The sequence below is a fragment of the Rousettus aegyptiacus genome, unplaced genomic scaffold (genome assembly GCF_014176215.1).
Source record: "Rousettus aegyptiacus isolate mRouAeg1 unplaced genomic scaffold, mRouAeg1.p scaffold_m13_p_12, whole genome shotgun sequence".
Classification (NCBI taxonomy): Eukaryota; Metazoa; Chordata; class Mammalia; order Chiroptera; family Pteropodidae; genus Rousettus; species Rousettus aegyptiacus.
Window position 1 is genome coordinate 3,844,585 of NW_023416287.1, and position 22,916 is coordinate 3,867,500.

At 49.0% G+C, this 22,916-nt stretch overlaps 2 protein-coding genes across 3 annotated transcripts in view; both read right to left on the reverse strand.

Annotated features, from left to right (window-relative positions):
• RTF2 (replication termination factor 2) overlaps window positions 1-4,041 on the reverse strand; it is a 29,720-nt gene extending 25,679 nt beyond the window's left edge. The window contains exons 1-3 of the mRNA XM_016134154.2: window positions 3,892-4,041; window positions 2,388-2,482; window positions 1,606-1,699 (exon numbers count right to left, since the gene is read on the reverse strand). Of these exons, the coding sequence (XP_015989640.2) occupies window positions 1,606-1,699; window positions 2,388-2,482; window positions 3,892-3,960 (258 nt within the window). The 5' untranslated portion in view covers window positions 3,961-4,041. The remainder of the gene's footprint in view (window positions 1-1,605; window positions 1,700-2,387; window positions 2,483-3,891) is intronic.
• A 6,440-nt stretch (window positions 4,042-10,481) lies between these two features.
• CASS4 (Cas scaffold protein family member 4) overlaps window positions 10,482-22,916 on the reverse strand; it is a 27,848-nt gene continuing 15,413 nt past the window's right edge. For both annotated transcript variants that reach the window (XM_016134152.2, XM_036229250.1), the window contains exons 2-7: window positions 20,851-21,273; window positions 17,614-17,715; window positions 15,570-15,650; window positions 13,379-14,677; window positions 12,387-12,464; window positions 10,482-11,689 (exon numbers count right to left, since the gene is read on the reverse strand). In XM_016134152.2, the coding sequence (XP_015989638.2) occupies window positions 11,279-11,689; window positions 12,387-12,464; window positions 13,379-14,677; window positions 15,570-15,650; window positions 17,614-17,715; window positions 20,851-21,273 (2,394 nt within the window). In that variant the 3' untranslated portion in view covers window positions 10,482-11,278. The remainder of the gene's footprint in view (window positions 11,690-12,386; window positions 12,465-13,378; window positions 14,678-15,569; window positions 15,651-17,613; window positions 17,716-20,850; window positions 21,274-22,916) is intronic.

The following is a 22,916-nucleotide window of genomic DNA, read 5'->3' on the forward strand; positions in this document are numbered from 1 at the left end:
TCCCTTCCCATCCAAACCTCTTCCTCCTAGCTACTTTCCTCTGGTCGCCAATTAACATGGATATAAAATGAAATCATAAATTGTGATAGAAAACAAGATTCTTAAAACTTACCGATAAGCAAATAAATTAACTTGTAAGTTACAAATATTTTGCTATTTAAGGAAAGATAACTTCTGACATGAAAAATTACTCCACTAAGAGAAAGTGTTGTATCAGTTTCATCCAAAAAGGGACACTTTCTGTCCCTGCTGATGAAGCCTCCAGACGCTGTTCCATATTACTGACCTCCCATGTTTACTGAATAGTTGAATAGACAGTGACCTCTGAGGCCAGAGTCTAATGAGTCTAAGGCAGAATATAGACCAGAGAATACTATCATAGTCCAAGACCCAGCCATTCAGGTTTTCAAAAATTCAACTTTACAGGAGTGACTCAGCCCCACTTTAGTGTTCGAAGAATTTCTTCATATTTAACCACACCATTTTGATGTCAACATTCTGGAGAGCACTTGAGTACCTCCAAAGAAAAGCCACCACGCACACGGTCGGCGTCCTGGTGGACAGCTGGGATGATTCCCATCCAGCTCTCTGCTCGCAGTACTTGCGGATGATTAACTGACTATAATGATAACCTTGTATATGTGCACTGCTTTATTTGAATCCTTTTGTCTTTACGGTTCAGATTTCTTGGAAGGTTTATTTTTTTTGGCATCGAAAGTTCAACCCCACACACTGAATACTGTTTTTTTAAGTGTAAAATTGTATCAAAAAATGTGATAAAATGATAATCACATTTTTGAGCTAATTATGCCACCATGCGTTAAGGAATGAATTCTCTTCCCAAGGTAAAAGATGACAAAAATCAACATGATTATTTTTATAGCACTACCGTCAGCTACATTTCAGAATTGCTAATTTGTCTGATTAGAAGACATAGCCTGTATCTTGTAATCACTCCAAGAATTCAAACAAAAGACTAATGATAAAAAATTTAAAAAGAAAGAGAAGGAAAAAAAGACCAAGAAAAACCGCAAGCCTTAGGCTAGTTTAAGCCTAACTAGCCATGTGGCCTCAAGGAGCTGTCTGCAGGGTGTGAGATACAGTGCTCGACAAGCTTGATGGTTCTCAAACTCGTCTCCCTTTTCTGATTTTTCTCCCACTGACCAACACTGAAAGACTTCCTCTTCTCAACAAACTTCCTTTACTAAAAAACTTGTATTTTCACATTTAATAAAGAACTTTAAAGGCCACTCAGAACTTTGTCAGTAGGAGATAACCGCAATGATTTAACAGTGACTGAGCTAGTAAGTTCTATAATTTTATAGAAGTGTCTTCCAAATAAAAAATTCAAGTAGCTGAGTTTTAACTGTAAAAACAAAGCCTCCCAACATTCATACACCTCATTAAGCATTTTTAAAACCCTTTCACACAATTAAATCATAATAGATTTATAGGAAGTCCAGGTGTGTAACCTGGCTTGAGCGTTAACTGACCTGCCCAAGGACTGGAATTCCAAATATCTAGTTCTGTCTATAATACACATGAATTCTATAAAATAAACTTTAACCACTGAGACTTGGAGCACCTCAGAATCAGCGGTCTTACCTTAATGCTTTTAATGTGAGATGCTGCCTTCCCAAGAGCTTTTTCGGCAGATTTGTCCAACAGGAACTCAATGACAGCATCTTTGTTATAGAGTCTGCAACAAAAGGAACACTTAAACATTTGGGCAACAATTAACCTTCACACGAAGGAGGAAGACTAAATTGAGTACAATCCAAAGGCATTTACATTTCCTAAGAGCACTCTGGCCTTACTGAAAAAGTAAATTTAGTCTTTTCTCAACTGTTTCCAGAGCATACAAAGAAACTAGTTTAAATCAAGGGTCACAGACTGGCAGTCTGGGGGCTGAATGTGACCTTAAAAAGGATTTTCAAAATTGAGAAATCTGACATAAAGGTACACATTTTCTACTTTTCCTGGGGCGGGGGGGGCGGACCTCAGAAGTTCTGGAACCACTAGGCCCGCATTCTTGAACTGCAAACACTGGCTGGACCTGAGTGGCAGCCGCCTCTTCACACAGAACATAAACTCTCTAGTTTCCCGCAGACCCCACCATCCGTACTGACCACACATGGCTCCTTCGTGAATTTATGTTTATGACTTCACTCCTATTAATCCCTGAGTTTTCAACTCATGGAGATTAAACAAACCATACTGAATAAAAGAGTGTAGAAGTATCTTCACAGACAGGGAAAGATAACCTAGGCTTCTCAAAGTTATTTGAGACAACTCAAAGTTGATGAATCAAGAACTGTGCTTACACATTAAAATTCTTTTTAAAATCATTTAATAAAAACTTGTCTCATTAAGTAAAGGAACCATACCGGCCAAGTTCACAGGCAACTATTGGTCGCCTTAATATTTCTTGACTTAGAGCACAATAGTTCCACTGGGCCACCAATTCAGCATCTTTGTCAACCTATGAAAAGAAAAAAAATCCTTTCAATTAACTTTCACCTCTGAAAGACATACAGTTCACAGTTCTACATATAATGGCTTATTTAGTAGTATCACACAGAGATGATTTTTGGTTTTTAAATCAAAGAGAGTGACACAGGATGGCACATCTGGAAAAAAACAAAAATAGGAAAAAAAAAAAAAAGGAAAAGAAAAAAAATTCCCTTAAATTTAATTTTTGCAGCAACGACTGCTTAAGTGTTTATTGTGGGCCAGGCACTATACTAAGCAGTTTCTGTGACTTCATCTTTTAGCCCTCATAGAAACCCTATTACTCAGTATTTTTACCTTTGTTGTGGAGGAAACTTAGGCATCAAGAGGTTAGGTTACATGTCCAAAGTCACACGCCAAGTAGGAGCTGGGAAAAGAGCAGGCTGGCTCAAGGGACCATGTGTTTAATCACTACTTTTTATTACCTGTCTATTATTTCAAGCAAAACAAAACAAAAACAAAACCTGCACTATTGCAACTGTTATTCTATCCATTCCCCAGACCCAAAGCTTTTATCAAAATTCACCCTGTAGGGAGTGCTGAGACCCGCCATCAGTGAAGCATTGTATAAAGTACTTTACATGCCTTCTATTATTAAAAAGTAATTATTAGTGCTAACTTTGAAATTCTGAATAAATGTATGGGATTCTTGGTTTCATTATCTATAGGTTGTGAGGTCTTCGTTATGTTATTGACTCAATTTCCCTATCAGTAGCATGGAAATTATTATATACGACTTTGTCGATTACCCGTCGAGAATTAGGAATTATTCACTCATTCACTCACTATACTGTATTTATCGTACTAGGAATTGTGTTCATTGTAGAGGGGGAAAAGGCACAGACTGCCATTAGGGGCTTAATGTTCCCTGAGACGGTCATTAATCAACCATGAACGCAATGTATAAAGTGGTAAGGCAGTTTTTAAGAGGACCCGATCTCACGGGGCTAAGAGAATGTTTTGGGAAGACGTCCCTGAAAATTGATGTTAGTGTATTCGAAGGTCGATAAACAGCAGTGATCTGTATCACGGTCACTAACAGCAGATAGGCTTCAAATCCGGGCTCTGCCACTTACTAGCGTTGCAACTTTCTCTTCGCCCTCAATTTTCATTCCTGAAAAGTGAGGACAACGACGGCACGTACCAATGTGAGAATGGAATGGTATACCCCAAATTTAGGGCACTACCTAGTGAAAGGCAGCACTCAGTATTCAATAAAGGCTACATTATTAACATTGTTCTTAAATTCTGAGTTCTCCTAATGGGAAAAAAGGGCGCAGCTGTATCTGGAAACCCACTGACTCCACCCCACCCCCACCTCCCCTCGCTCCCTGGAGGCCCCAGCACCCCCAGTGCCCCCCCCGGGCCCTCGCCGCTGACCTTTTCAACCTTCTTGGGCCCCTTCACCAGCTCGTGCCTCTTGGGGATTGTTCCTCCGTCGCAACCCATCGCAAACCCCGAGCGCGGTCCAGCAGTAAAGAGCCGCACCGTCAACTTCCGGCGTCTTCGGCGACCGCTGGAGTCACTTCCGGCGCGCCGCTATGACGTAGAACGCCCGTCGCGACGCAGCGGGGTGGGGCTGTTGCTAAGTTCCGGTTGCAATGCGTATGAATGGAATCTATTTTTCAGTTAACATTTATGTGTTTAAAAGGAGAACTCATCATTATCGAGCGCCCATTGTGACCTAAGCACTCACAGCAAATCCTATGATTTATAGATTATAGGGGAGCAAGATTCCCTAAGGCCTGAAACTTTCTGATGCTGTCGTATATTGTATATACATGAAAGTTTGGACACATTTCATTCACAGCCTCCGAAGTCTGAAAAAAATTGATCAAAAAGCAGATATAGTTAACAGATAAAATTATAAAAGAGACGCTGATATTTAAATGCCCTGTTCAAGAGACAGGCTGTATTGTATTTGTAAAGAGAGCTCAAGTCCCTTCTAAACCCCCTGCTAACATCCATGATTGTCTACTCTCATGCCCTGGACCGTCTCTCTCTCTTCGTTATTTATTATAAATATTAGTAGAAAGCCTACTCACTGCGAGGCAGGCGAGTCTTTATGATTGGAGGTTATAGCGATGACCAAAGTAAAACATAACGAAGCTGAAAATACCTCCCATTTGGGAAGAGAAAAGGCATTGATATGGAAACTTTGAGAGCTATCTGATTGGATTATCTGTCATCACAACTATTGAGAATTAAAAGAAAATAAAGCCTTTAATCAGCCGGTCTCTCATTGGCTTATGCCAGTCACAAGAAGGGTAAAGTCCATGAGGGTAGGGACATTGTTTTCTCCTCAGTCTTTGGGACACTCAGTAGTCATTTCCTCCATAAACCAAAACAAAGTGCAGACTCATTCAGAGAAGGCCACAAGCGCGGTTTGGCACCCCCTGAAACTGATAAGTACTGTTAGAATCCATTTGCCAGTAAGAAAACAGAAGCCTGGGAAGATCAGGTGACTTGTTCAAGGCCACACAGCCAGCTAGTCAGTGAGAGGGCTGGGAGTGGGTGCCAAGGTTAAGTTTCCCTCCAAGGGGACAGAAAATCAGATACAGAACAGCATACACCCAAGGATTTTTAGACAGACTCCAAATCAGTGCTTTGTGGCAACTAAATCTGCCCCTCGCTGAGCTCATTCGGGAAGAAAAAATTAAAATTGCCGCTCTTTACTAAACCATGACCGTGCACTGGGAGATTTGAAGGCACAGTTTCCTTTCTCTCCTCACAGCCTTAAGGGGTGTCATGCCTCCTTTTTTTCAAATGACAAACCTGAAACTCAGATGTACAAGGTGTCTTGAGTCAGGGGCACACAGCAGGTGGGAAGAAAGTTAGTGGTATAGGATTCCTAGCCCATCTCAGGATGGCAATCAAGAGAGTCAGCAAAAGAGTTTTGCGGAGAGAAAGGTTTATTAGAGCAGAAGATGAATGCACCAGGGAAGTGCAGTCTGGAGGAGAATTGTGGGTCTCCCTGAGATCTACAGGTTCAGTGGGATTAATAGGCTCTGGAGGTTAGGAGCCACCCCTTCCTCTTTCCTTTTTCCCTCCCCAAAGTGTGTTGAGGCAGGTCTTTCCCTGCAGCACCTGCGTAGTGTACCTACCTGCTTCTTCATGTGTGGCACGTCTCATTAGCATCTTGAATGATGTGTTTTTTGCTTTGATAATGAGTTAACTATAAGACAACTCTTTTTACTTACGTGCATTTGTGACTTTAGGAACTTTCCCTGGGTCCACTTATCTCCTCTTTGTTTCTTCCAGGGACTGTGTGACTCAAGGTTGTTTTCCCCAGCGGCAGGTTCTGGCCACATGACTGCCGACCACGTTACCCTCCCGAGAGATTTTATCCTCCTCAGTCTTACAGGGGTTGGGCAGAAGCCCTCTCCTTAAACTACTTGCTGACAGAGGCACATGACAGAGGCACGTCGTTGGGACTCTAAACCAGGGAGGAGTGTAACTCTCTGGCAGCCAGATCTGGGGGCAGGGTGGGGCTACGGCGCTGAGCCGGGCGTTTCAGTGGTTGGGAGCATGGCATGACCATTTGCTTTTCGTGAAACTGTTGAGGCCTGGAGGAAACGAACTTGACAATGAGGTTAAATAGATGAGGACCAAAGAGAAGCAGTAGTGGGATAGTCATTAAAGGACAGGTGAGAACTGGGAGAGGCTGGGGATGGCCTTCTCCATCATCACCCTGGTTCTGTTAGGCTCTGTCCCTTGGTGATGTCCATACAGCCAAGATGCTCGCTGTCGACATTCTGTATATTTGTCTCGACCCTCCCTGCATTGTTGATACAAGTACAGCAGGTTTTGTTAATGACAGCGCAGAACCACCCCCACCCCGACCCCACTCAGTCACCAGATAATCTATAGCTAGTCTACTGTCAAAGAGTGCATTTGTCAGTGAATCTAAGGAAGTTTGAAGGCCTTGGAGGGCTTCCTTGCTATTAAGAAGGAGTAGAAGGTGAGGGCTTTTCCCAAATGAGGCCCGTCTACCTACAAACGCCATGTTCCTTAACCTTCCCCTCGGGGGCTGTGGTTGACACCCAGCAGTGCCACCCGTGTGGCCATTAAAGCTCAGGCAGCTGGACTTTTTCCTCTCTCCCTCTCTGGATTCCTCTTTTAGAATCTTGGTCTCTAGGCTGCTCTGTGCCACATGCAGACTTTACACAGCTAATCACACATTTGTATGGTTTATTATGATCATCAATAGCAACTAATTTGTGTTGAGGGCTGGCTGCTTGTCAGGCACTGTATTTGGTGCTTTACTTGATTCGAGCCATTTTGTTCTCCCGGCCACACTGGGAAGCAGTTGTCATTACCTGCTGCTTCTTTCCGTCGCCGTTGTTGAATGAACTCGGAATGGATATTCCTTTTATAGGGATCCTTGCTAGCATCTCCCTGCCCTGCCCCCTCTGTCAACCTGTGGATTTGAAAGGAGGGAGAGGAAGGAAATTATGAAAGAAAAAACCGTCACCCTCTAGCAAAACCAGTATTCCTTAACCTTTTGGGGTCATTGGACCTATTGGAGAACTTGATGAAAACTTTGGACTTATTCCTAGAAGAATATCCATAGGAATTTTTGCTACAGGCCCAGGCTAAGAACCAGTACTTTAAATGCTTCTACTGCTTGTCACGATAGTTTCCCAACTATTTCAGACTTCTAAACCTTTGAGGGTTCGATTTCCTGTTAGCTCCGCCCGTGTGTTCTTCCATAGCTACGGCTTAAAATTCTGTCTGAAAAAAAAGCTGACATTTGGAGTAACTCATCTTAAGGGTTAGCATTAAAAACAAACAAAACCAAAACAACTATGGGTTAGAATTCTTTAAGAATTTCACAACCATCACTTAAGTTTACTCTTAGGAAGATATTCCAAAGAGGGTTAAAATCAAGTTGAAAATCAAGGCAATTACTGAGATAAGACAAAATTTACTTCTAATTAGCAGTCTCAGGGAGATATTAAAAACATTCCAGGAATGTTCCGGACTTCCATGAACTGGCCCCTGGCTGGCCCCTGGCTGGCCCCCAGCTCATGCAGGCTGCTTTTCTCTCCCTCACTTGCTCCAGCCACGCCGGCTGTCCCGCTCCTTGACCTCTCCAGGTGTCCTTCTACTTCTGGACCCTTGTGTTGCTACTCCCTCCCCAGGAACATTCTTTCCTGAGTGAGAAAATAAGGGCATCAGCAAACAGTTGACACACACAGGCAACCTTTGCAAACGGGAAGCTTTTGGAGACCTGCAGAGAACGTACATTTTTAAAAAGACGTTTTATTAAAAAAAAAAAAAAAAAGTTGCCACCAAACCAGAAACGTGGATCCCCAGTGCTTGTCGCACTGGAAGATCTCTCAACGGGGCTCCTCGCCACTTCCATCCTCCAGATGAAATTGAACTTAATTGAGGTCAAGTTGCTGCCGCCAGTACCACCTCCGCACCACCCACCGTTTCCTCTTCCTGGTTCGAGAGGAAATGGTATAGAATTCTGGGCATTAAAGAAAAATACCGAACAAAAAAGATACCAAAAGCTTTAAAAAAAAAAATGTGATTTTATTCTCCCTTAAAAATTTTTTTTCAGAAGTAAGTATCCTATTGAATTTATCCGTGGAAACTCATCCCATAAGTGCTCTTTCAAAGGGAAAAAAAAAAAAAAAGGAAGCCAACACATTTAGCCAAGAGCAGCAGTCTTCATGGTTTTAAACCCAGCGGCTTGGTACTCTGTCAACAAGGGTCCTTGCTTTGAACTCGTCCCCCCAAAGTAGATGGATAAAAAGGGCCGTATAGATATCTATCTCCATATGTGATTATCTATCTATGCACACACGTACATACACACATAGTATTCTGACGCCAATAGATACCCGTTCATTACCTATTAGAGATTATATCACTTACGAAGCACTAAATGAGTTAAGTCACTTCGAGCTTCAGAGCAGTGTCTGGAACTGTACTGATCACTTAACGCACACGTGCTGTTGTTATTGTTGTGTGAAAGGTCATGTTGCCCACTGGAGTAGACAGATATTGGAACCCTGTTTCGTCCCCGACTTTCCTCCTGACTTTGCTGGGAGCTCCTGCTGGGCGGGACGCGGTTCTTCAGGGGTGTCTTGCCTTGCTTCACGTTTTCTGAGCAGAGGCATGAGCGGCATTTTGTTTTGGGCTTATCCGTCACTTCGAGCACGCTCAGAGGACAGAAAGAGGCCGCGTCTCCCTCCAGAGCAGAACGGCAGGCTTGTTTGCTTCTCAACATAATAAAAAAATGCCGTCGCCCTCAGCCCTAAAGCTTCATCGGGCTTGTGCAGATGGGGGTTTTCTGTGCTCCGGGTTCCTTGGCCTTGACACAAACCCATTGAGTGCACATCAATGCGCGGCCACCTTCGCATTGCCCATGGGAACTTGGGGAGGGGCGTGGGAAAATGTAAGTATGAAGCGAAAGCTCCTCTGATCGTGTGAGAAAAGTTCTTCCCTGGGAACGAGAGTCGACGGGGCGGCCTTGACTTACATCCTGAGAAGATTAGGGTATCAGGCTGCCCTTGCGAGTCTGGCCTTTGGTCGTACAGGAACTTGGACCTGGGAGGGTTCCCAACACCCCCAGAGTTGACGAGAATGGCTCAGTGGTCTCCACGGGTTGTATGAACCATGCGACTCATGCCGAACGCCTGCGTTCCTTCCGAGAGCCCGGAGCTGGGTGCCCGTGCCACGCGGAGGCTGCCCACACGATCAGCTTCCCTGGGCGGCAGCGTCACACATGCGTGGCCACAGCTCATTACTGCAGGAGAGGAAGGGTGTCCCGCGTGGCTCCCGGGCGGGGACTCTTGGCAGCTCTCCGCTGCACACTCCCGCCCTCTGCCCTTCTCCTTGGCCGTGACGGATCGTAGCCATGAGCGGGACTCCATGCTGAGTCCCGGGCACCCTCCTATCAAACCATTGGACCACGGGGTGGTCTTGGGGACCCCCAACAGAGTCTCTGACCCCAGAATCTCACGTCTTCTGTCAGCATCTATGAAACTGTGGCAGGCTGAGCTTGATCTGAAATAGGGGACAATCTCGAATGTTTCACAGTTCTTGGCAGAGCCGCCCCTTCCTCAGGCCATGTGGCAGGGGGAGAGAGAGGGGTGAATTCCACGTCTGGGTCCCCTTGGGCATCACATGCCCTGCTTGCCAGAGCTTCGAGGCTCTGGCACCAGATACGACGTGGGGCAGCCGCCTCACAACTGTGAGACTTCACCTAGCAAAAGTGGGGTGGAGAAACGGGGCCTGCAGATGCCGTTGGGTCACCCCAAACCGGCTGGTTTTGGTCAGTCTGCCCCTGGATTATTTTAAGATACTTGAGTTGATAAATTTCCTTTATTGCTTAAGACAGACTAGATGTGTTTTTTTGATCACGCATAACAGGAGGAGGCCTAACTGATACGGATCGCAGCTGTCCAGAGAACGGGGAGCTCTCCATTGTGGTACAGGAAACCGAGCCTCACCAAGTGGACTCCTTCTTCAGGAACCTGGAAACTAATGGCGAATAGCACCTACTAAGTGCAGAGCAGCAGATGAGAATTGGACCTGGTACCATTTCAGGTGACTTCCAGGTTGGAGATGCTCTTTCCAGGCAAAGGTGTTCCGTGGCTGGGATACATACAGGAACATGCACCTTCACTTGAGGTGACGTAGGAATGATGTAACCATAGCAACATGAGCAAAAGGCCCAGCTGCTAGGAGAAGAGAGGGTGGTCTGAGGAAGAGGAGGGGCGCTCCGAGCCACTTTTAGATCTGTGCCCGGGGAAGGGCGCCCTGTTCACACAACACTTCCTGGCCGTACCACGATGAGTGATGGCTTTGATTTTCCCGTTAGCCTTCCACACGAGTTTGTGGCCTCTACTGGACCTCCCTAAACACTCTGGGGAGAAGCATTTAAATAACAGAAGCAACGTCGGAACCCAGGTAACATGGACCGAAGACTTTCCAGAGATAGGGCTACCACGAAGGATGTTTCAACTCATATTTATATTTACGTAATATTATAAATGACAGCAGATTTGAGACCGTCGAGGTACAAAACTTTGCTGATTGAGCATATTGAATTTATCAACACAGACTCTATAATGTACAAAATAAGTTAAAAGGAAACCTAACAAAATGTTAGGTTGCAAATATATGCTATTTCATCTTATCCAAGTGAAATGTGCATCTTGAACTTGGATAAAATAGCATATATATATATATATACATATACATATCTATATATTTGGTGTAAGGCACAGATACATAATTCATACTAATCTTACAGAAGTAATTCAATCCACAATGTAATGCTGATTATATTGCCTAACGATGCAAAAGAAATAATCATTCGAAAATAAGTCTCATTCCTCTCTCCTCCTTAGCACCTGATAAATTTCATATGCATTTCCCTCCCCATCACTTTATTGTGTCTTCCCACTAGAATGTAAACTCCCTTAAGGCAAGGCTTCTGCTTAGTTTACTGCTATTTGTCCAACACCTAGAATCTGACATATAGTAGGTGCCCAATAAATAAATACTGAACGAATGAATTTAAAACAGGCACACATTTAAATAATCTACACACCGGTTTCCACATGTCACTTTATATATGGCCCTCACTTAACGGCTGCCTCTCTTCCCTGGCTCTCGAGGGGGGAGCCGATGCGCTGGGGTTGCCCAGGCACCGAGAACACCTGCTTCGGGCACCGTGATTGCTTCCGCCCACCGCGTACCCCCAGGCTGCCTTGTCCCGTGGCACGGAGCTGCACGGGAGGGCAGCTCACTCCAGCGTGTCTCTGAACTGCCGCGTGTGCTGCTCCAGCTTCTCGGCCTCGGCCCGGAGGTGGCCCAGGGCCGTGGGGCTCGGGTACTTGAGCACGGCGTGCTTGGTGGCCAGGGCCAGGTTCTTGAGCAGCCCGCAGAGGCGGTTGCTGCTGCAGAGGATCTCGTTGCGCAGGTCCCTGTCCTGCGTCTCCTGGCACAGCGTGTCCACCAGCTTCTGTCCCACCATGATGATCAGCTTGCTGTGCGTGATGAAGACCTCGGGGGGCTGGCCGTGGTGGAGGCTGCTGCGAAAGACGCCGATGGCTTTGAAGAGCGCCCCGAAATACAGCCGGCAGTGTTCCGACAGGTGGATTTTCTTCTCGGGGTCCTGCTGACCCGAAGGCCGGCGGGGAGGAGAGCCGGGGTCCTAGGGAAGGAGAAGAACACGACAGATGAGGGACAGGTTCCATCGGCAGGCCGCGCTTGTCTCGATTTGCCCTGTCTCTGGCTACTCCATCACCAGCTGGAGCTGGATCTGCCAGCCCCCGGGAAGGGGCTGGAGTGGACGGGGTGCATCCCTCATGGTGGCGGCACAGCATGCAACCCCTCCCTCAAGAGCCCCATCTCTATCTCCAGAGACATGTCTGAGAGCCGGTTCTCTCTGCCGCTGAACTCCGTGGCCACCGAGGACACGGCGTGTATTTACTGTGTGAGACAGTGAAGGAATGTCAGTGTGAGCCCAGACACAAACCTCCCTGGGGGAGATGGGACGGGGGGCTGCGGGAGGTGCTCCGGACACCAGGGTCTTTGCGTCGTAACGAGAAGCATTCGGGGACCACGTCAAAGGGAACGTGAGCCCGTGCTCGTTATAGCCACGTCACGACTGCTTTGCAGAGTGCCCCACATTGCTTCACGAACGGGTAAAGGGCCACGTGCCAGGCCCCGGGGCCCACTGGGCTGTTCATCTCTACGGTTCTTCTACAGCAAAAAGGAAACACTATCGAAAAGCCCAATTCTCCCCCCGCGTGGGCCACGGCTCTAGTGTGGAATTATTCACAGCAGGAAACATCTCTAGGGATAAGCGTGTGGCGCAGAAGTAGGGGAGTGTGGGCGGCATCGCTCACCTGTGTCTCTAAGGCTTCGTTTTCATCCGACCTTTGTTTCCAGAAGGGTTTTTCTTTCTCTTCGAGGTTAGGCAACTTCTGAAAAACACAGTCCTTTTGAATTACCCACCGGGGTGGTTTCACGCTACCACACAGCTGTTTCAGTCCGCTTTAACGCGTGAGCATTCCTTTTCATATTTTTGTTCTGCTTACTGATGTCTTTTTTCAACAAAGGACATTGGGCTGCCCGAGGGCAATTCGAATTTCGTCTACCAACTTGGCTTAGTACAATGACACACAGTTGTTTTTTTTTTTAAAGTCATATATATGTTCATAACTATACACACACTGTATAGTTTAACTGGGAAATGGAAAACATTTACATTTCTAGCCTCTCTAGAATGTATTATAGCCCGTACAGCACACTGGATACTTCAGTGGAATACCAAGGCTAGGGCTGAAAGGGCCAAATGATCGCCTGGCACAGCCCTGAGGTGGCCTGCTGGGCTCGAACTGTGCTCAAGACTTGCTTGAACCTGGGGTTCTCTTTTTATGGCATCTGAAGTCATGCGGCAGAGTGCTTTTAAGAGTCACCGGAGTCCGGAGGCTGCTGAGACCGTGCATGATGTGGAAGAGTGTTTACACTTCCTCTTCTGTTTCTAAGAAACACACTGACGGTGACTCAATTTATAACTTTCAAAAAAATGCAAGAAAACTTGATGGTGAGATTAAGATATTTGCTCAGAGGATGGATTTTAAAAGGCTTTTAAAATCCTTTCTAATCTTAGTTATCAGAGGTAAACTGAAAAGCCTCAAATTTCCGGAAGACATCTTACGTGCCTTAATACTATTTACCGTGCTTCTTAAATAAATAATATTGCATGTAGAATTTTACTTCCGTGAATTTTATTTTTTGAAAAATGGAACCAATGTCTCCCAAAGCTTATCTGACTGACTACCGAGAGATTTTCGGAAGCCCCTTTATATTGTACCTCTCGGAACTCTAAACTCACCTGTTTACATGCGTTTGTCCAATTTTTCTTTAAGAGTTCAGGGGAGAGTTCACTTTGCCTCTGTTTAATAGAAGGGGCACTCCTTTGGGGGAATTCCACCTCCCTTTGGGGAAGCTGGATGCATTTTGCAAGCTTGAATCCTGCATTTGGGGTCGAATGCACAATCTCTTCCTTTTCACAATTCTGCTTGAAGAGGAGCCTTGCGTTGGCAATGAGCATGGAGGCCAACCTCTTGATGTCTTCTGGAACCATCCGCGCCACCATGACAAACCTCTCAAGGTCATCCGGGCTGCTCTGGACTTCGTCCATCACGAGGACTTCCAGGGACCAGTTGCAGCCGTCCAGGGTGTCCTTGGTTTCGAGCAGGACCTGGTAGGAGTTGGAGACTGTCTGCAGCTGATCCCTGATTCTGGCCTGAAGGTTACTGCTGGCAAGGTTACAGGCGGCGCCACAGACTCCACGGGCAAAATCTAGAAATTCTCTCAAAGATTCTTCTACATGGTCAGTGGCCCTGTGGATTGCGTCGATGTTGGCCTCCAGGTTGTCTCTGAACCTCCACTTCCTACTTACAAAGAGCATCAGGCCCGCGACGGCGCTGGCCACCTTCTGCTGGAGAGCCATCACCGTCTCTTTGGCCAAGTCCAGGTCCAAGGAGGGCTCCTTTGCTGACTCCTCCGAGAAGCAGCTGGATGAAGAGTCCGTGGACGTGGAGGAGCACGAAGAAACAACGCTGGCCCTGCTGTCAGAACTGTTGATGGACGACCTGTCCGGCCACGTGGCCTGCCTGGGGAACCACGAGCCGTCACGGTCCACGGGATTCTCCGGAGCCCCGTCGGCTTTCTCCAGCTCCTTCATGGCCTGAGCGGCAGTTGATGCAGCCTTAGGGATGTCATAAATATTTGGCTTGGTGTTCTGCTGTTCCACTCGGAGAACCAGAAAACTTGAAGGAACCTTGTAGCTGACACTTTCTTCCGAAGGGAAGGTGTCTTTGGGTACCAGAAAGCTCTGAGGAGGAATTTCTGGAAGGCTGAGTTTTTTCTGCATGGACACATTTTTATGCAGGTCTGGAGTGAGGGACCTTGCTCTGGTACTTGGAGGAATGTGGAGACTGGGCGTACACACGGGGAGAGCATGGGGCCCCGATTTTTCCACAGAGCTGGTTAGAGATGCATTTCTTCCATCGGCTTTTTCTGGAGACACTGGAGTGTCGTAAAGCCACTCCGATTTCTGAGGGTTTGGTAACGTCTTGTAGCAGGGCTTCCTCAAGGCAACTGTTGACATCACAGGAACACTCTGCCTCTGTGAAGAGCCACACAAAGTCAGCCAGTTTAGCAACCACGAGAAGCGGTGTGAGTGACGTGTGTAGTATACCGAGGACCTTCTCAGTGCCGGGCACCGCACACCTGGAAAATCTGACTGCCACCTTCCTGCTCCAGCTTCCTCGGTGGCTTTGCATTGCCACCGCCACTCACGGACCCTCACCGCCTGCTCCCATCCTCCCTTCTCTCCACCTGCATCATGCCTCCCTGCCACACCTGCCACCACCCTCCTTGGAGGTCCAGCTCCCTGGGCTGTTTACCTCTCCTGGGGCTCAGAATGGTCTCTTTATACCGCGACATCTGATTTTGCCCAAACAGGTCCTCCTGCTGTAAATGCTGCCCCGTCCCCAACCTTTTCCTCTGCGTCTAACAAACTCCCATGCAGCCCTCATGACAATGCTGAGATGGCACCTCTTTTGCAAAGCCTTCCCTGGTCAGCTCGGGCATGCGCATATTTATCACATACATGTGATAGAATCCGAAGCTAAACCCGGATTACACAGATTTCAAATGAAGGCATTCCTCCCACGTACAGATAAAAACCCAGTCTAACACAGCTCGTCTCTGAGCTCCGTAGCGATCAGAAGCATTTGTCCGAGGCCTCGCTCTGTGCCACGCACCGCTCTGGGCCCTGTGCCGGGGTTATCTGAACGCGCGTGCTCAGTCCGTGATAGAATCGGAGGCACGCGGCAGTGAGAGGACACACCCCACCCACACGGCCGGCCCTGTTCCCGGACACCGCTGCACTTTGGGGGCTCGGAGGAGGAGAGTTCTGCCGCGAGCAGGCGCAGTCCTCACTCTGACCGAGCTCTTCAGTGTCTCGGATGACGCTGAGGTTTTAGCATCGAATCTCAGGACCGCATCTTACTTACACTTCGTTGGCCGGCGGGGGCACTGCATCCTGCTCTTTGGGTGCTGGTGGGTACGTCATATAACTGCTGCTTCTTTGGCTCCTGGGGAAAGACCACAAAAAAAGACGATGTGCCGATTTCCTTCCTGACAGCTACCTATCACAAAACAAATCATGAAGGTTTCGGGGCTTTTGGTCATGATGCTCTTCGGCAGGGGCTTACGTCCTGCCGTGGGTGTCATTTCAACTGTGGACTTTGTGCATTAAAAAGATGCCTTCTCAACGGAAAGCGGGGCAAACTGTTGACAGTTAAAAATGGCAGTTCATAGCCTTGCGAGTGAATTAAAGAAGAATAAATGAGACTGGGACTTCACGGTCTTGCTCGTTTGCTTTTCTCAATAGAAATTTTCCTGAGCTTATCCCTCATGTAGTCATCCTGCCAATATTTACCGAGTGCCTATTAGCTACTAGACACTCAGCCAAACGACGCGTACGCACCCAGGAATGAGCAAAAGACAGGTGCCTGGACAGGCGACATGCGCTTTCTCATGCCGCAGTTAGAAAGGACATGTACTGGGATGGGAACGACAGTTCCCATGCTCCGAGGTGAGGCGTCGGAGAAGCCGGCAAGGTTTTGCAAAGGAGACAAAAAGATGGAATTTGGAGAGGGGTGTTTTTGGAGACAGTCGGGCTACGAGTTTCCCACTGGCCCGCACCCCCCATCCCTACCTCACCAGGTGGGGAAGGATGGGGGTGCTCTTCACTAACCCTCAAGCCACGTGGGAAGTGCCGCGATGGGACCTTCGACGATGTGAGCTGTGCCACCAGAGCTTGGGGTCCCAGTGCACGGGGAGTGACTCTGGCTTGAGAAAAGCCGAGGGTGAGAATGCCGGCTGGGGATGGCCGGCTCTCGGGGCTGGGACGGGGGCGAGGAGGGGGTGGCGCCAGCCTTGGGCGTGACATCTTCGGGGGGCACCAGAAAACTTGGTAATCGAGGTAGATAATATTTCAGTGCGCTATTTTTAAAAATCACAATTAATGGGGAAAAAGAAAATTACGACGAACGAAATCAACGTTTTAAATAAAGACAGGCCCGCCAGGGCGAGGGGAAGGCGAGTGAGGCAGTCGTGCGACTGTATCTTCATTGAAACCTTCGGTGCCCGAGGTGAGCGCCCTGCTCGCCCCGCCCGGTGCCAGCCCACCCTGCCTCCTGGGGGCCGTGCGTGTGCGATTCCCAGGGACCGGCCGTGGGTCACAGGTGAGGAGGAGCAAGAGCCGTGTGAATGGGGGAGAGAGTCTCAGGACGATGAGGCTGGACGTGAGCGGCCCGAGGCTCATGCGACTTCTTGTTACCTGTTGAGTGACCAGAAGGTCACAGCCAGCCTGACGTTTACTTAAGACTGGAGTGTGAGTCTCAGCCCTGGCTGCACTGCAGAACCACCTGGAGCTTTAAAATCCCTTTTGCTGGGCCCACCCACACATCGCACAGCGTCTGGGGTGCGGTGGGGCCGGGCAGCCCTGTGGTTAGGACTCCTGCTGATCTCTGAGCTCTGATGGTGCCGAGGAAAAGCGGCCACCGGGCAGCGTGGATGGGCTGAGAAATGAATGATTTCCCAGTTCCACAAAGCACGCCTTACGGATTTGATGTTCCCGCTGCTTACCAATAAGTTTTAAAAAGACCAAATATTTCATCCTCCAGGGCTAATCAATGTTAAGATAACCCGCAATCGTGTTAAGATTGCGACGTATATCTTTCGAAATACTAGTTTTTAAAAAATGCATAGGTATGTGTGCGTACACGGATGGAAAATTTCTATTACAAAAGAAAAGTAAAAATTTAAAAAAATCCCCAGCATTCAAATAGTCATAAGATTCTCCTGAGCAAGTCTGGGCTCCCTGGGCACAGAGCTGGCTTCCGAGAGGTGACGCGTCCTTTGGTACCCGGAGCGGACGGATGCCCAGAGCCCTCCCCGGGTGAAGCTGAAATGTCACATCCGCGTGACGCTGAGGACCCCATGCTCTGGGCAGAGAGGCCCGTGGGGAACGGGGCCGAGGGCAAGGCTCACCTTCAGGGCTGGGGAACCCCGGCTCTGGGTGGGGACGTCGTACAGCTGGGCGGGCAGAGCCGGCGAGGAGGCCTGCGCAGGTCTGGGAACCGTGAACAGGGCCTGGGGGAGAAGAGAGGATCACAGGAAAGGACACGTCACCCATGTATTCCAACACACTGATCTCTCTCCCACCTCGCAGCCTTCCCAGAGGCCATCCATGGACGGCTGCTCCCCTGTTAGTTAGGCCCATGTTAGTTCTACAGCCGCCTCTGCCTACAGAGTACCTACAGAGAGCAAAGGGACTTTCCTGGGTGCGGGATTTCAGGTGAAAGGAAGCCGGTTCAAAAATGCCCCGTGTTTCTTGGAAAACATGGGTTCATGGGCAGGTAATCAATTAAGGAACATCTGAGGAACACGGTTTCGGAAGGTTGAGGAAGGCAGAAGGGAACTCCAGTTTAGGAACTCGCGGGCCCTGGAGCAATCTCATGAGGAAATCTGACCCTTTTCACTTGAAATACTAAAGATTCCCTTCTGAATTTAAACCAAAAGCAAGTATGTTCTCTGTCTGGCGATTAAACAACAACAACAAGACGAAGTCAGGCCCGCGTATCTCTTGAGGAAGTTGGAACAAAAAGTAAAACGAAACAGCGGTTGGTGGGGGGAAGTGGCCGGGAGGAGGCGTGAGGGGGCGTCAGTTCTGCTCAGTATCTTGATCTGGATGCCAGTGACTGAGCCGGACCCGTAGGACTTGTAGGTTAATCTTCAACAAACCGTTAATGCAAGGACTGGATAGTGTTGCCAGAGGTGGGTAAATGCATGTCGAAGGCATGAAGGGGCCCTGCCTCTGGGCGTCGGCAGTCCGGGGGTGCAGCAGACACGCAGACATGACGGGGGAGCCTTAGTCTCCGGTCTTCATGGCCCGCGTGACCCTGGATAGCCCTGTCCACGTCCCCAGGCATCCATGTCCTCCTTTGCAACTTGAAGGATTGCTCTGACCTAGAGGCCCACAGAGGTCTCCTCCAGCTACTGATGCGTGGACTCCTGTCTTAGGATAACTGGTGAAAAGTGACATGTCTCCACTTTCTTGATTTTTAATTTTTGGCCAACATCAACCCAGGTACAAAGGGCGTCTGTGAAACGGGCCGGCCCAGTCGTGTTCCAAGCCTGTGAGCTGCCAGTGGGAACACCGCTCAAAGCTCGTGGACTCGTTCTACCCATGACTGTGTCTGCTCAGGGTGTATATCTCAGGCGGCCTCAGGTACAGGGCTAACGGCTCCAGTACCCAAGAGGGAAAGAGATGCCTGCCCGTTTCCTGGATCGGAAGAGTCCTGATTTCCACCTCCCATTTCTTCCGGTTCCTCTACTCTTGTAGTAAAAGCAGCAGTAAAAGTATTTAGAATCATCAAACGGCACAACTGGAGGGGACCTGAGGAATGATGGGGTCCACCCCTCTCACGATGTAGAGGAAGAAGGAGAAGTAGGGGGGCCGCTGCGAGGCCTCTGACCGCCCAGAAGCCGCCTGGAGCAGGACTCCTGATTCTGAGCTGCAGGCGGCGGCATCTATGGCTCGAAGGCCCCCCCCCCCCCGCCCCAACCCCCAAGCTTGGAGAAGGCAATAAAAAAAAAGGGGACGGAGGGAGCAAAAGTGGAAACAGGTGGCCACGGAACTTCCCGCTGAAGTTCCAGCAGGAAGCAAGGCAGGGAAGTCCCCCCGGGGTGTTTCACTGGGGCCGCCTCAAGAACCCCGATGGCGAGGAGCCCGGGTCTGTGAGTTCCCTATCGGGGGCCGCGGTTTCTGCCCCACTGCCACAGACTACATGAGCGAGGGCTCCAACCGGTGACACACTTCATGTCCAGGACACACTTTGTGTAGTTCCTTTACAGCGAAGGCCCGACCCTTTCCTGCCGCGATAAACCCTCTCCTTTCCACACCGGCATCAGTCTAGGAGCTGCAGTTCATGGTTATGAAGCCTTATGCTGTATCTGGTCACCCCATTCCTTCGGCAAATGTTTCCTGAGCACCGTGTTGGGTGTTGGGGACGCTGCCTGTTTTCCTTTCAGGAGCCGGGAGCTCTGGCCCAGGGCCGTGACCAGGTGGCATGTGTTGTCTGAGCTGAAAGCAGAGTGTATGATGGCCAGACGCGGCCACAGTGGCTGAAGACCGTGGGAATCTGGTCTGCCTTCTTAACACCTCCTGAGGGCCGGGGCTGGGAGGAGAAGGGTGTTCCGTTTTTCCTTTCTTTTTTTTTAACTTCTTTCCTTCTTTAAAAAATGTTTGCATTCCGCATTTTGAGTGCTTCTTTTCCTCCGTTTTTTAAAATTGCTATTTTTTAAAATCGCGGATGTGATACACACGCTATACTACAACACACACATCAACTTCCTAACTTCTTAGTTCACCAAATATGTATGGGTGTACCCATCGCATGTCAGGCCCGGTCCTAGGGGCTGGGGACAGAGGTGCAAATAAAATAAAGGTCCCTGCTTAATGCTTTCTTCCACCTTCTCCAAAACCAATTCCACGTCCTAAGGGGACCCGCTGTCAGGGTGTGCATTTTTACAACGTGTGTGCACGCGCGCATACACTCACAGAATTTTTTATTTTAGTTTTTGTTTGTTCGCTTGGTTTTTAAGTGGCTCTTTATCCCCCTGTATAAATACCTCATGAACTACCTCATCGTTTTTTCACAACTGCACAGTGGTTTGTTGCAAAGATATCTGTAACCAATCCACCACTAACACACACTTAGGCATCTTCGATTTTTCCTTATAATGAATAACGCCATAATATCCACGGCCTCCCCATCCAGATATACATTTGCCTTCTTGTGCATTTCTGTAGCAATTCTGGAATTAAAGTTTCTGGATGGAAGAGAATATATATTTCAAATCTGATGGGTAATTTCTTGCCTTCGAGCCCAGGGAAATTCAACACCCCCTTTGGTCATCAGTAATCTTAGTGGTCCTTTCTAGGGTGAAGAAAGGGCCCCCGTGAACATCTACAATGCTTTCAAGCACAGCTGGACGAAGCACTCAGTTTCCCACAAAGCGTGCGTGCCTGGAGAGTCGGGGGGTCACGGGGGGTCACTGAGAGTGTTAACAACAACCGAAGTGGGTACCGAGCGTGAGCTCACCCAAGCACGCCAACACTCTGCTTCCCGTTCTGCACGTGGACAGCAGTGATTTTGGGGGCGCGGTGAGCCCCCAGGGTTACACGCGGCTCGACCTATCTCTTCCACTTGGCGGTTCGCTTACCTGTTTGGAGAAGCTTAGAGTCTTCTCACAGACGATCCTGGCACTGGCAGCGGGGGCGGGGATTTCGTAGATTTGGGCTGTGGGCGGTGGGGGCCCTTGCACCCAGCTCTTCATTTGCTCGTACACGGGGCTTGGAGGCGGGGGGCTGAGCAGGGCGGGCACCTGGTAGGACTCCTTGGAGCTGGGGGGTGCTTCTTCCGGGGCTCTCAGGGGAGCGTGACCGGGCTCGTCTGTCGGGGCGTCCGTGAGGACTTGGAGGCGGTTGGCAGGAGCCAGGCCCTGCCTCCCGTGGAGCAAACACTTCCACCAGCCGTCGCTTTGTGGCACGTTCTGCTGCAGGATGGTGAGAATATCTCCCCTGCAGAAAGCCAGCTCGTCGGAGCAGTCAGGGCAGTTGTCGTAAAGCGCCCGCGCCAAGAGCGTCTGGGGGCGGGAGGGAGGAAGAAGTCACTGTCACTGCTTTGCCGAGACTGCAGTTCCAAAGCCACCCACCCGGGAATGGCAGGTCACGCTCTCCATTGCCATTTTCTCTCCTCTCCTCCAGCTCAGAGGTGCTTGTTCCTACTCCCTCGTTCCTACCTGTCCTTGGGGGTGACATGTCACATCCCCAGGGTGAGTAACGCAGCGTGCCATACTCAAGTCTCTGGGCGGGGAAGTGGCACGGAGCACCAGGATGAGGGGTCCTGTTTCTGTCTAGGGCAGGGCATGCAGGAAGCTCTCCCTGCCCACCCTCTTCAGTGGCCTTCAGTAAGAATGACCGCCGAGCTGTCCAGCACTTGGGCCTCCAGGCTCAGCGAGTCCGCACGCTCCATTACTGGCCCTTGAACGTGTCGTGAGCAGTGCCAGCTGCACGTGGGGGCTCAGCCTGGAGGACCCGGCACAGGTAAAGCATTTAAATGGAACGGAGTTTTAGACTCTTGTCGAGTATCGATTAGAGGTCAAGACTTAGTGAAGCTACATGGTACTTTATAATTTTCTTTCCAGTGAAAGAGGTAAATAATTTCTGTTTAGTAGCCAGAGAAAGCCCGGGAGATTACGGGTTACCACCAGGTTTGTGCCCAGCCCTGAAATCCCACCTTAACTTCCCCTCATTAAGTTCTCCACAAATATCTACTTCCTTAAAGGCTCCTTGACCTGGTTTTAACATTTTCTGCTCCCCTCATTAATTAATCAGTTTAATGAGATTTTTGACACTAGCTCACTTTCTTTTTGCCCAAGAGTCACGATTGTACTTTTGGAAAATTATACATTGTCCACACTGGGAAAGGGAAAACAGAAACACAGTCTCCAGCCAATCGTCACGATTCTCAGGAAATACATTCTGCACAGTCTTAAAACCAACAGCCCATCATCTGAAATGGGCTCGCGCTTGTCTAGAAATAAGACAGCATGTGCGTTTGAACCGAGCAGTTGCTGCAATACAGCATCTGGGAAGGGTCCGGATTGTCAACAGCGTCGCCGGTGCATTCGCCTGCTGTGGAAGGCAGGGATGTTTTTCCAGAGAACAATAGGCTTGTATGGCCACCCCCGCCCCCCTCGTGGGCACCCACAGCTGTCCGAGATGGATAGCAACAGCCTTATTCTGGAGACATGGCTTACTTTGTACTTCTGGTCTGCTGCGTTCATTGCAGCTGCCCATATCTTAAAGTGGGGGTTCCCAGCCCCGGAGCCGCGGACCGGTACCAGTCTATGGCCTTTTAGGAAGCGGGCTGCACAGCAGCAGGTGAGCAGCAGGCAAGCAAACAAAGCTTCATCTGTATTTGCAGCCGCTCCCCAGTACTAGCATCGCTGCCTCAGCTGCACCTCAGATCCTCAGGCATTAAATTCTCATAGGAGCACCAGTCCCTGGTGCCACAAAGGTTGGGGACCGCTGCCTTAAAGGATGTAAGCTCTCAGCAAAGGCGAACCCTAAATGTGTTGCTATAACGTGGCTCTCGTCAGGATGGTGGTTTGTTACAGTGGGCAGCAGCTGTCTCTGGACGCCTCATGCAATCAACGTCTCAGAATTTTAACAACAAAGACCATCAGAGTCTGTGTTACAAAACAAAGAATTAAACACATCTGAG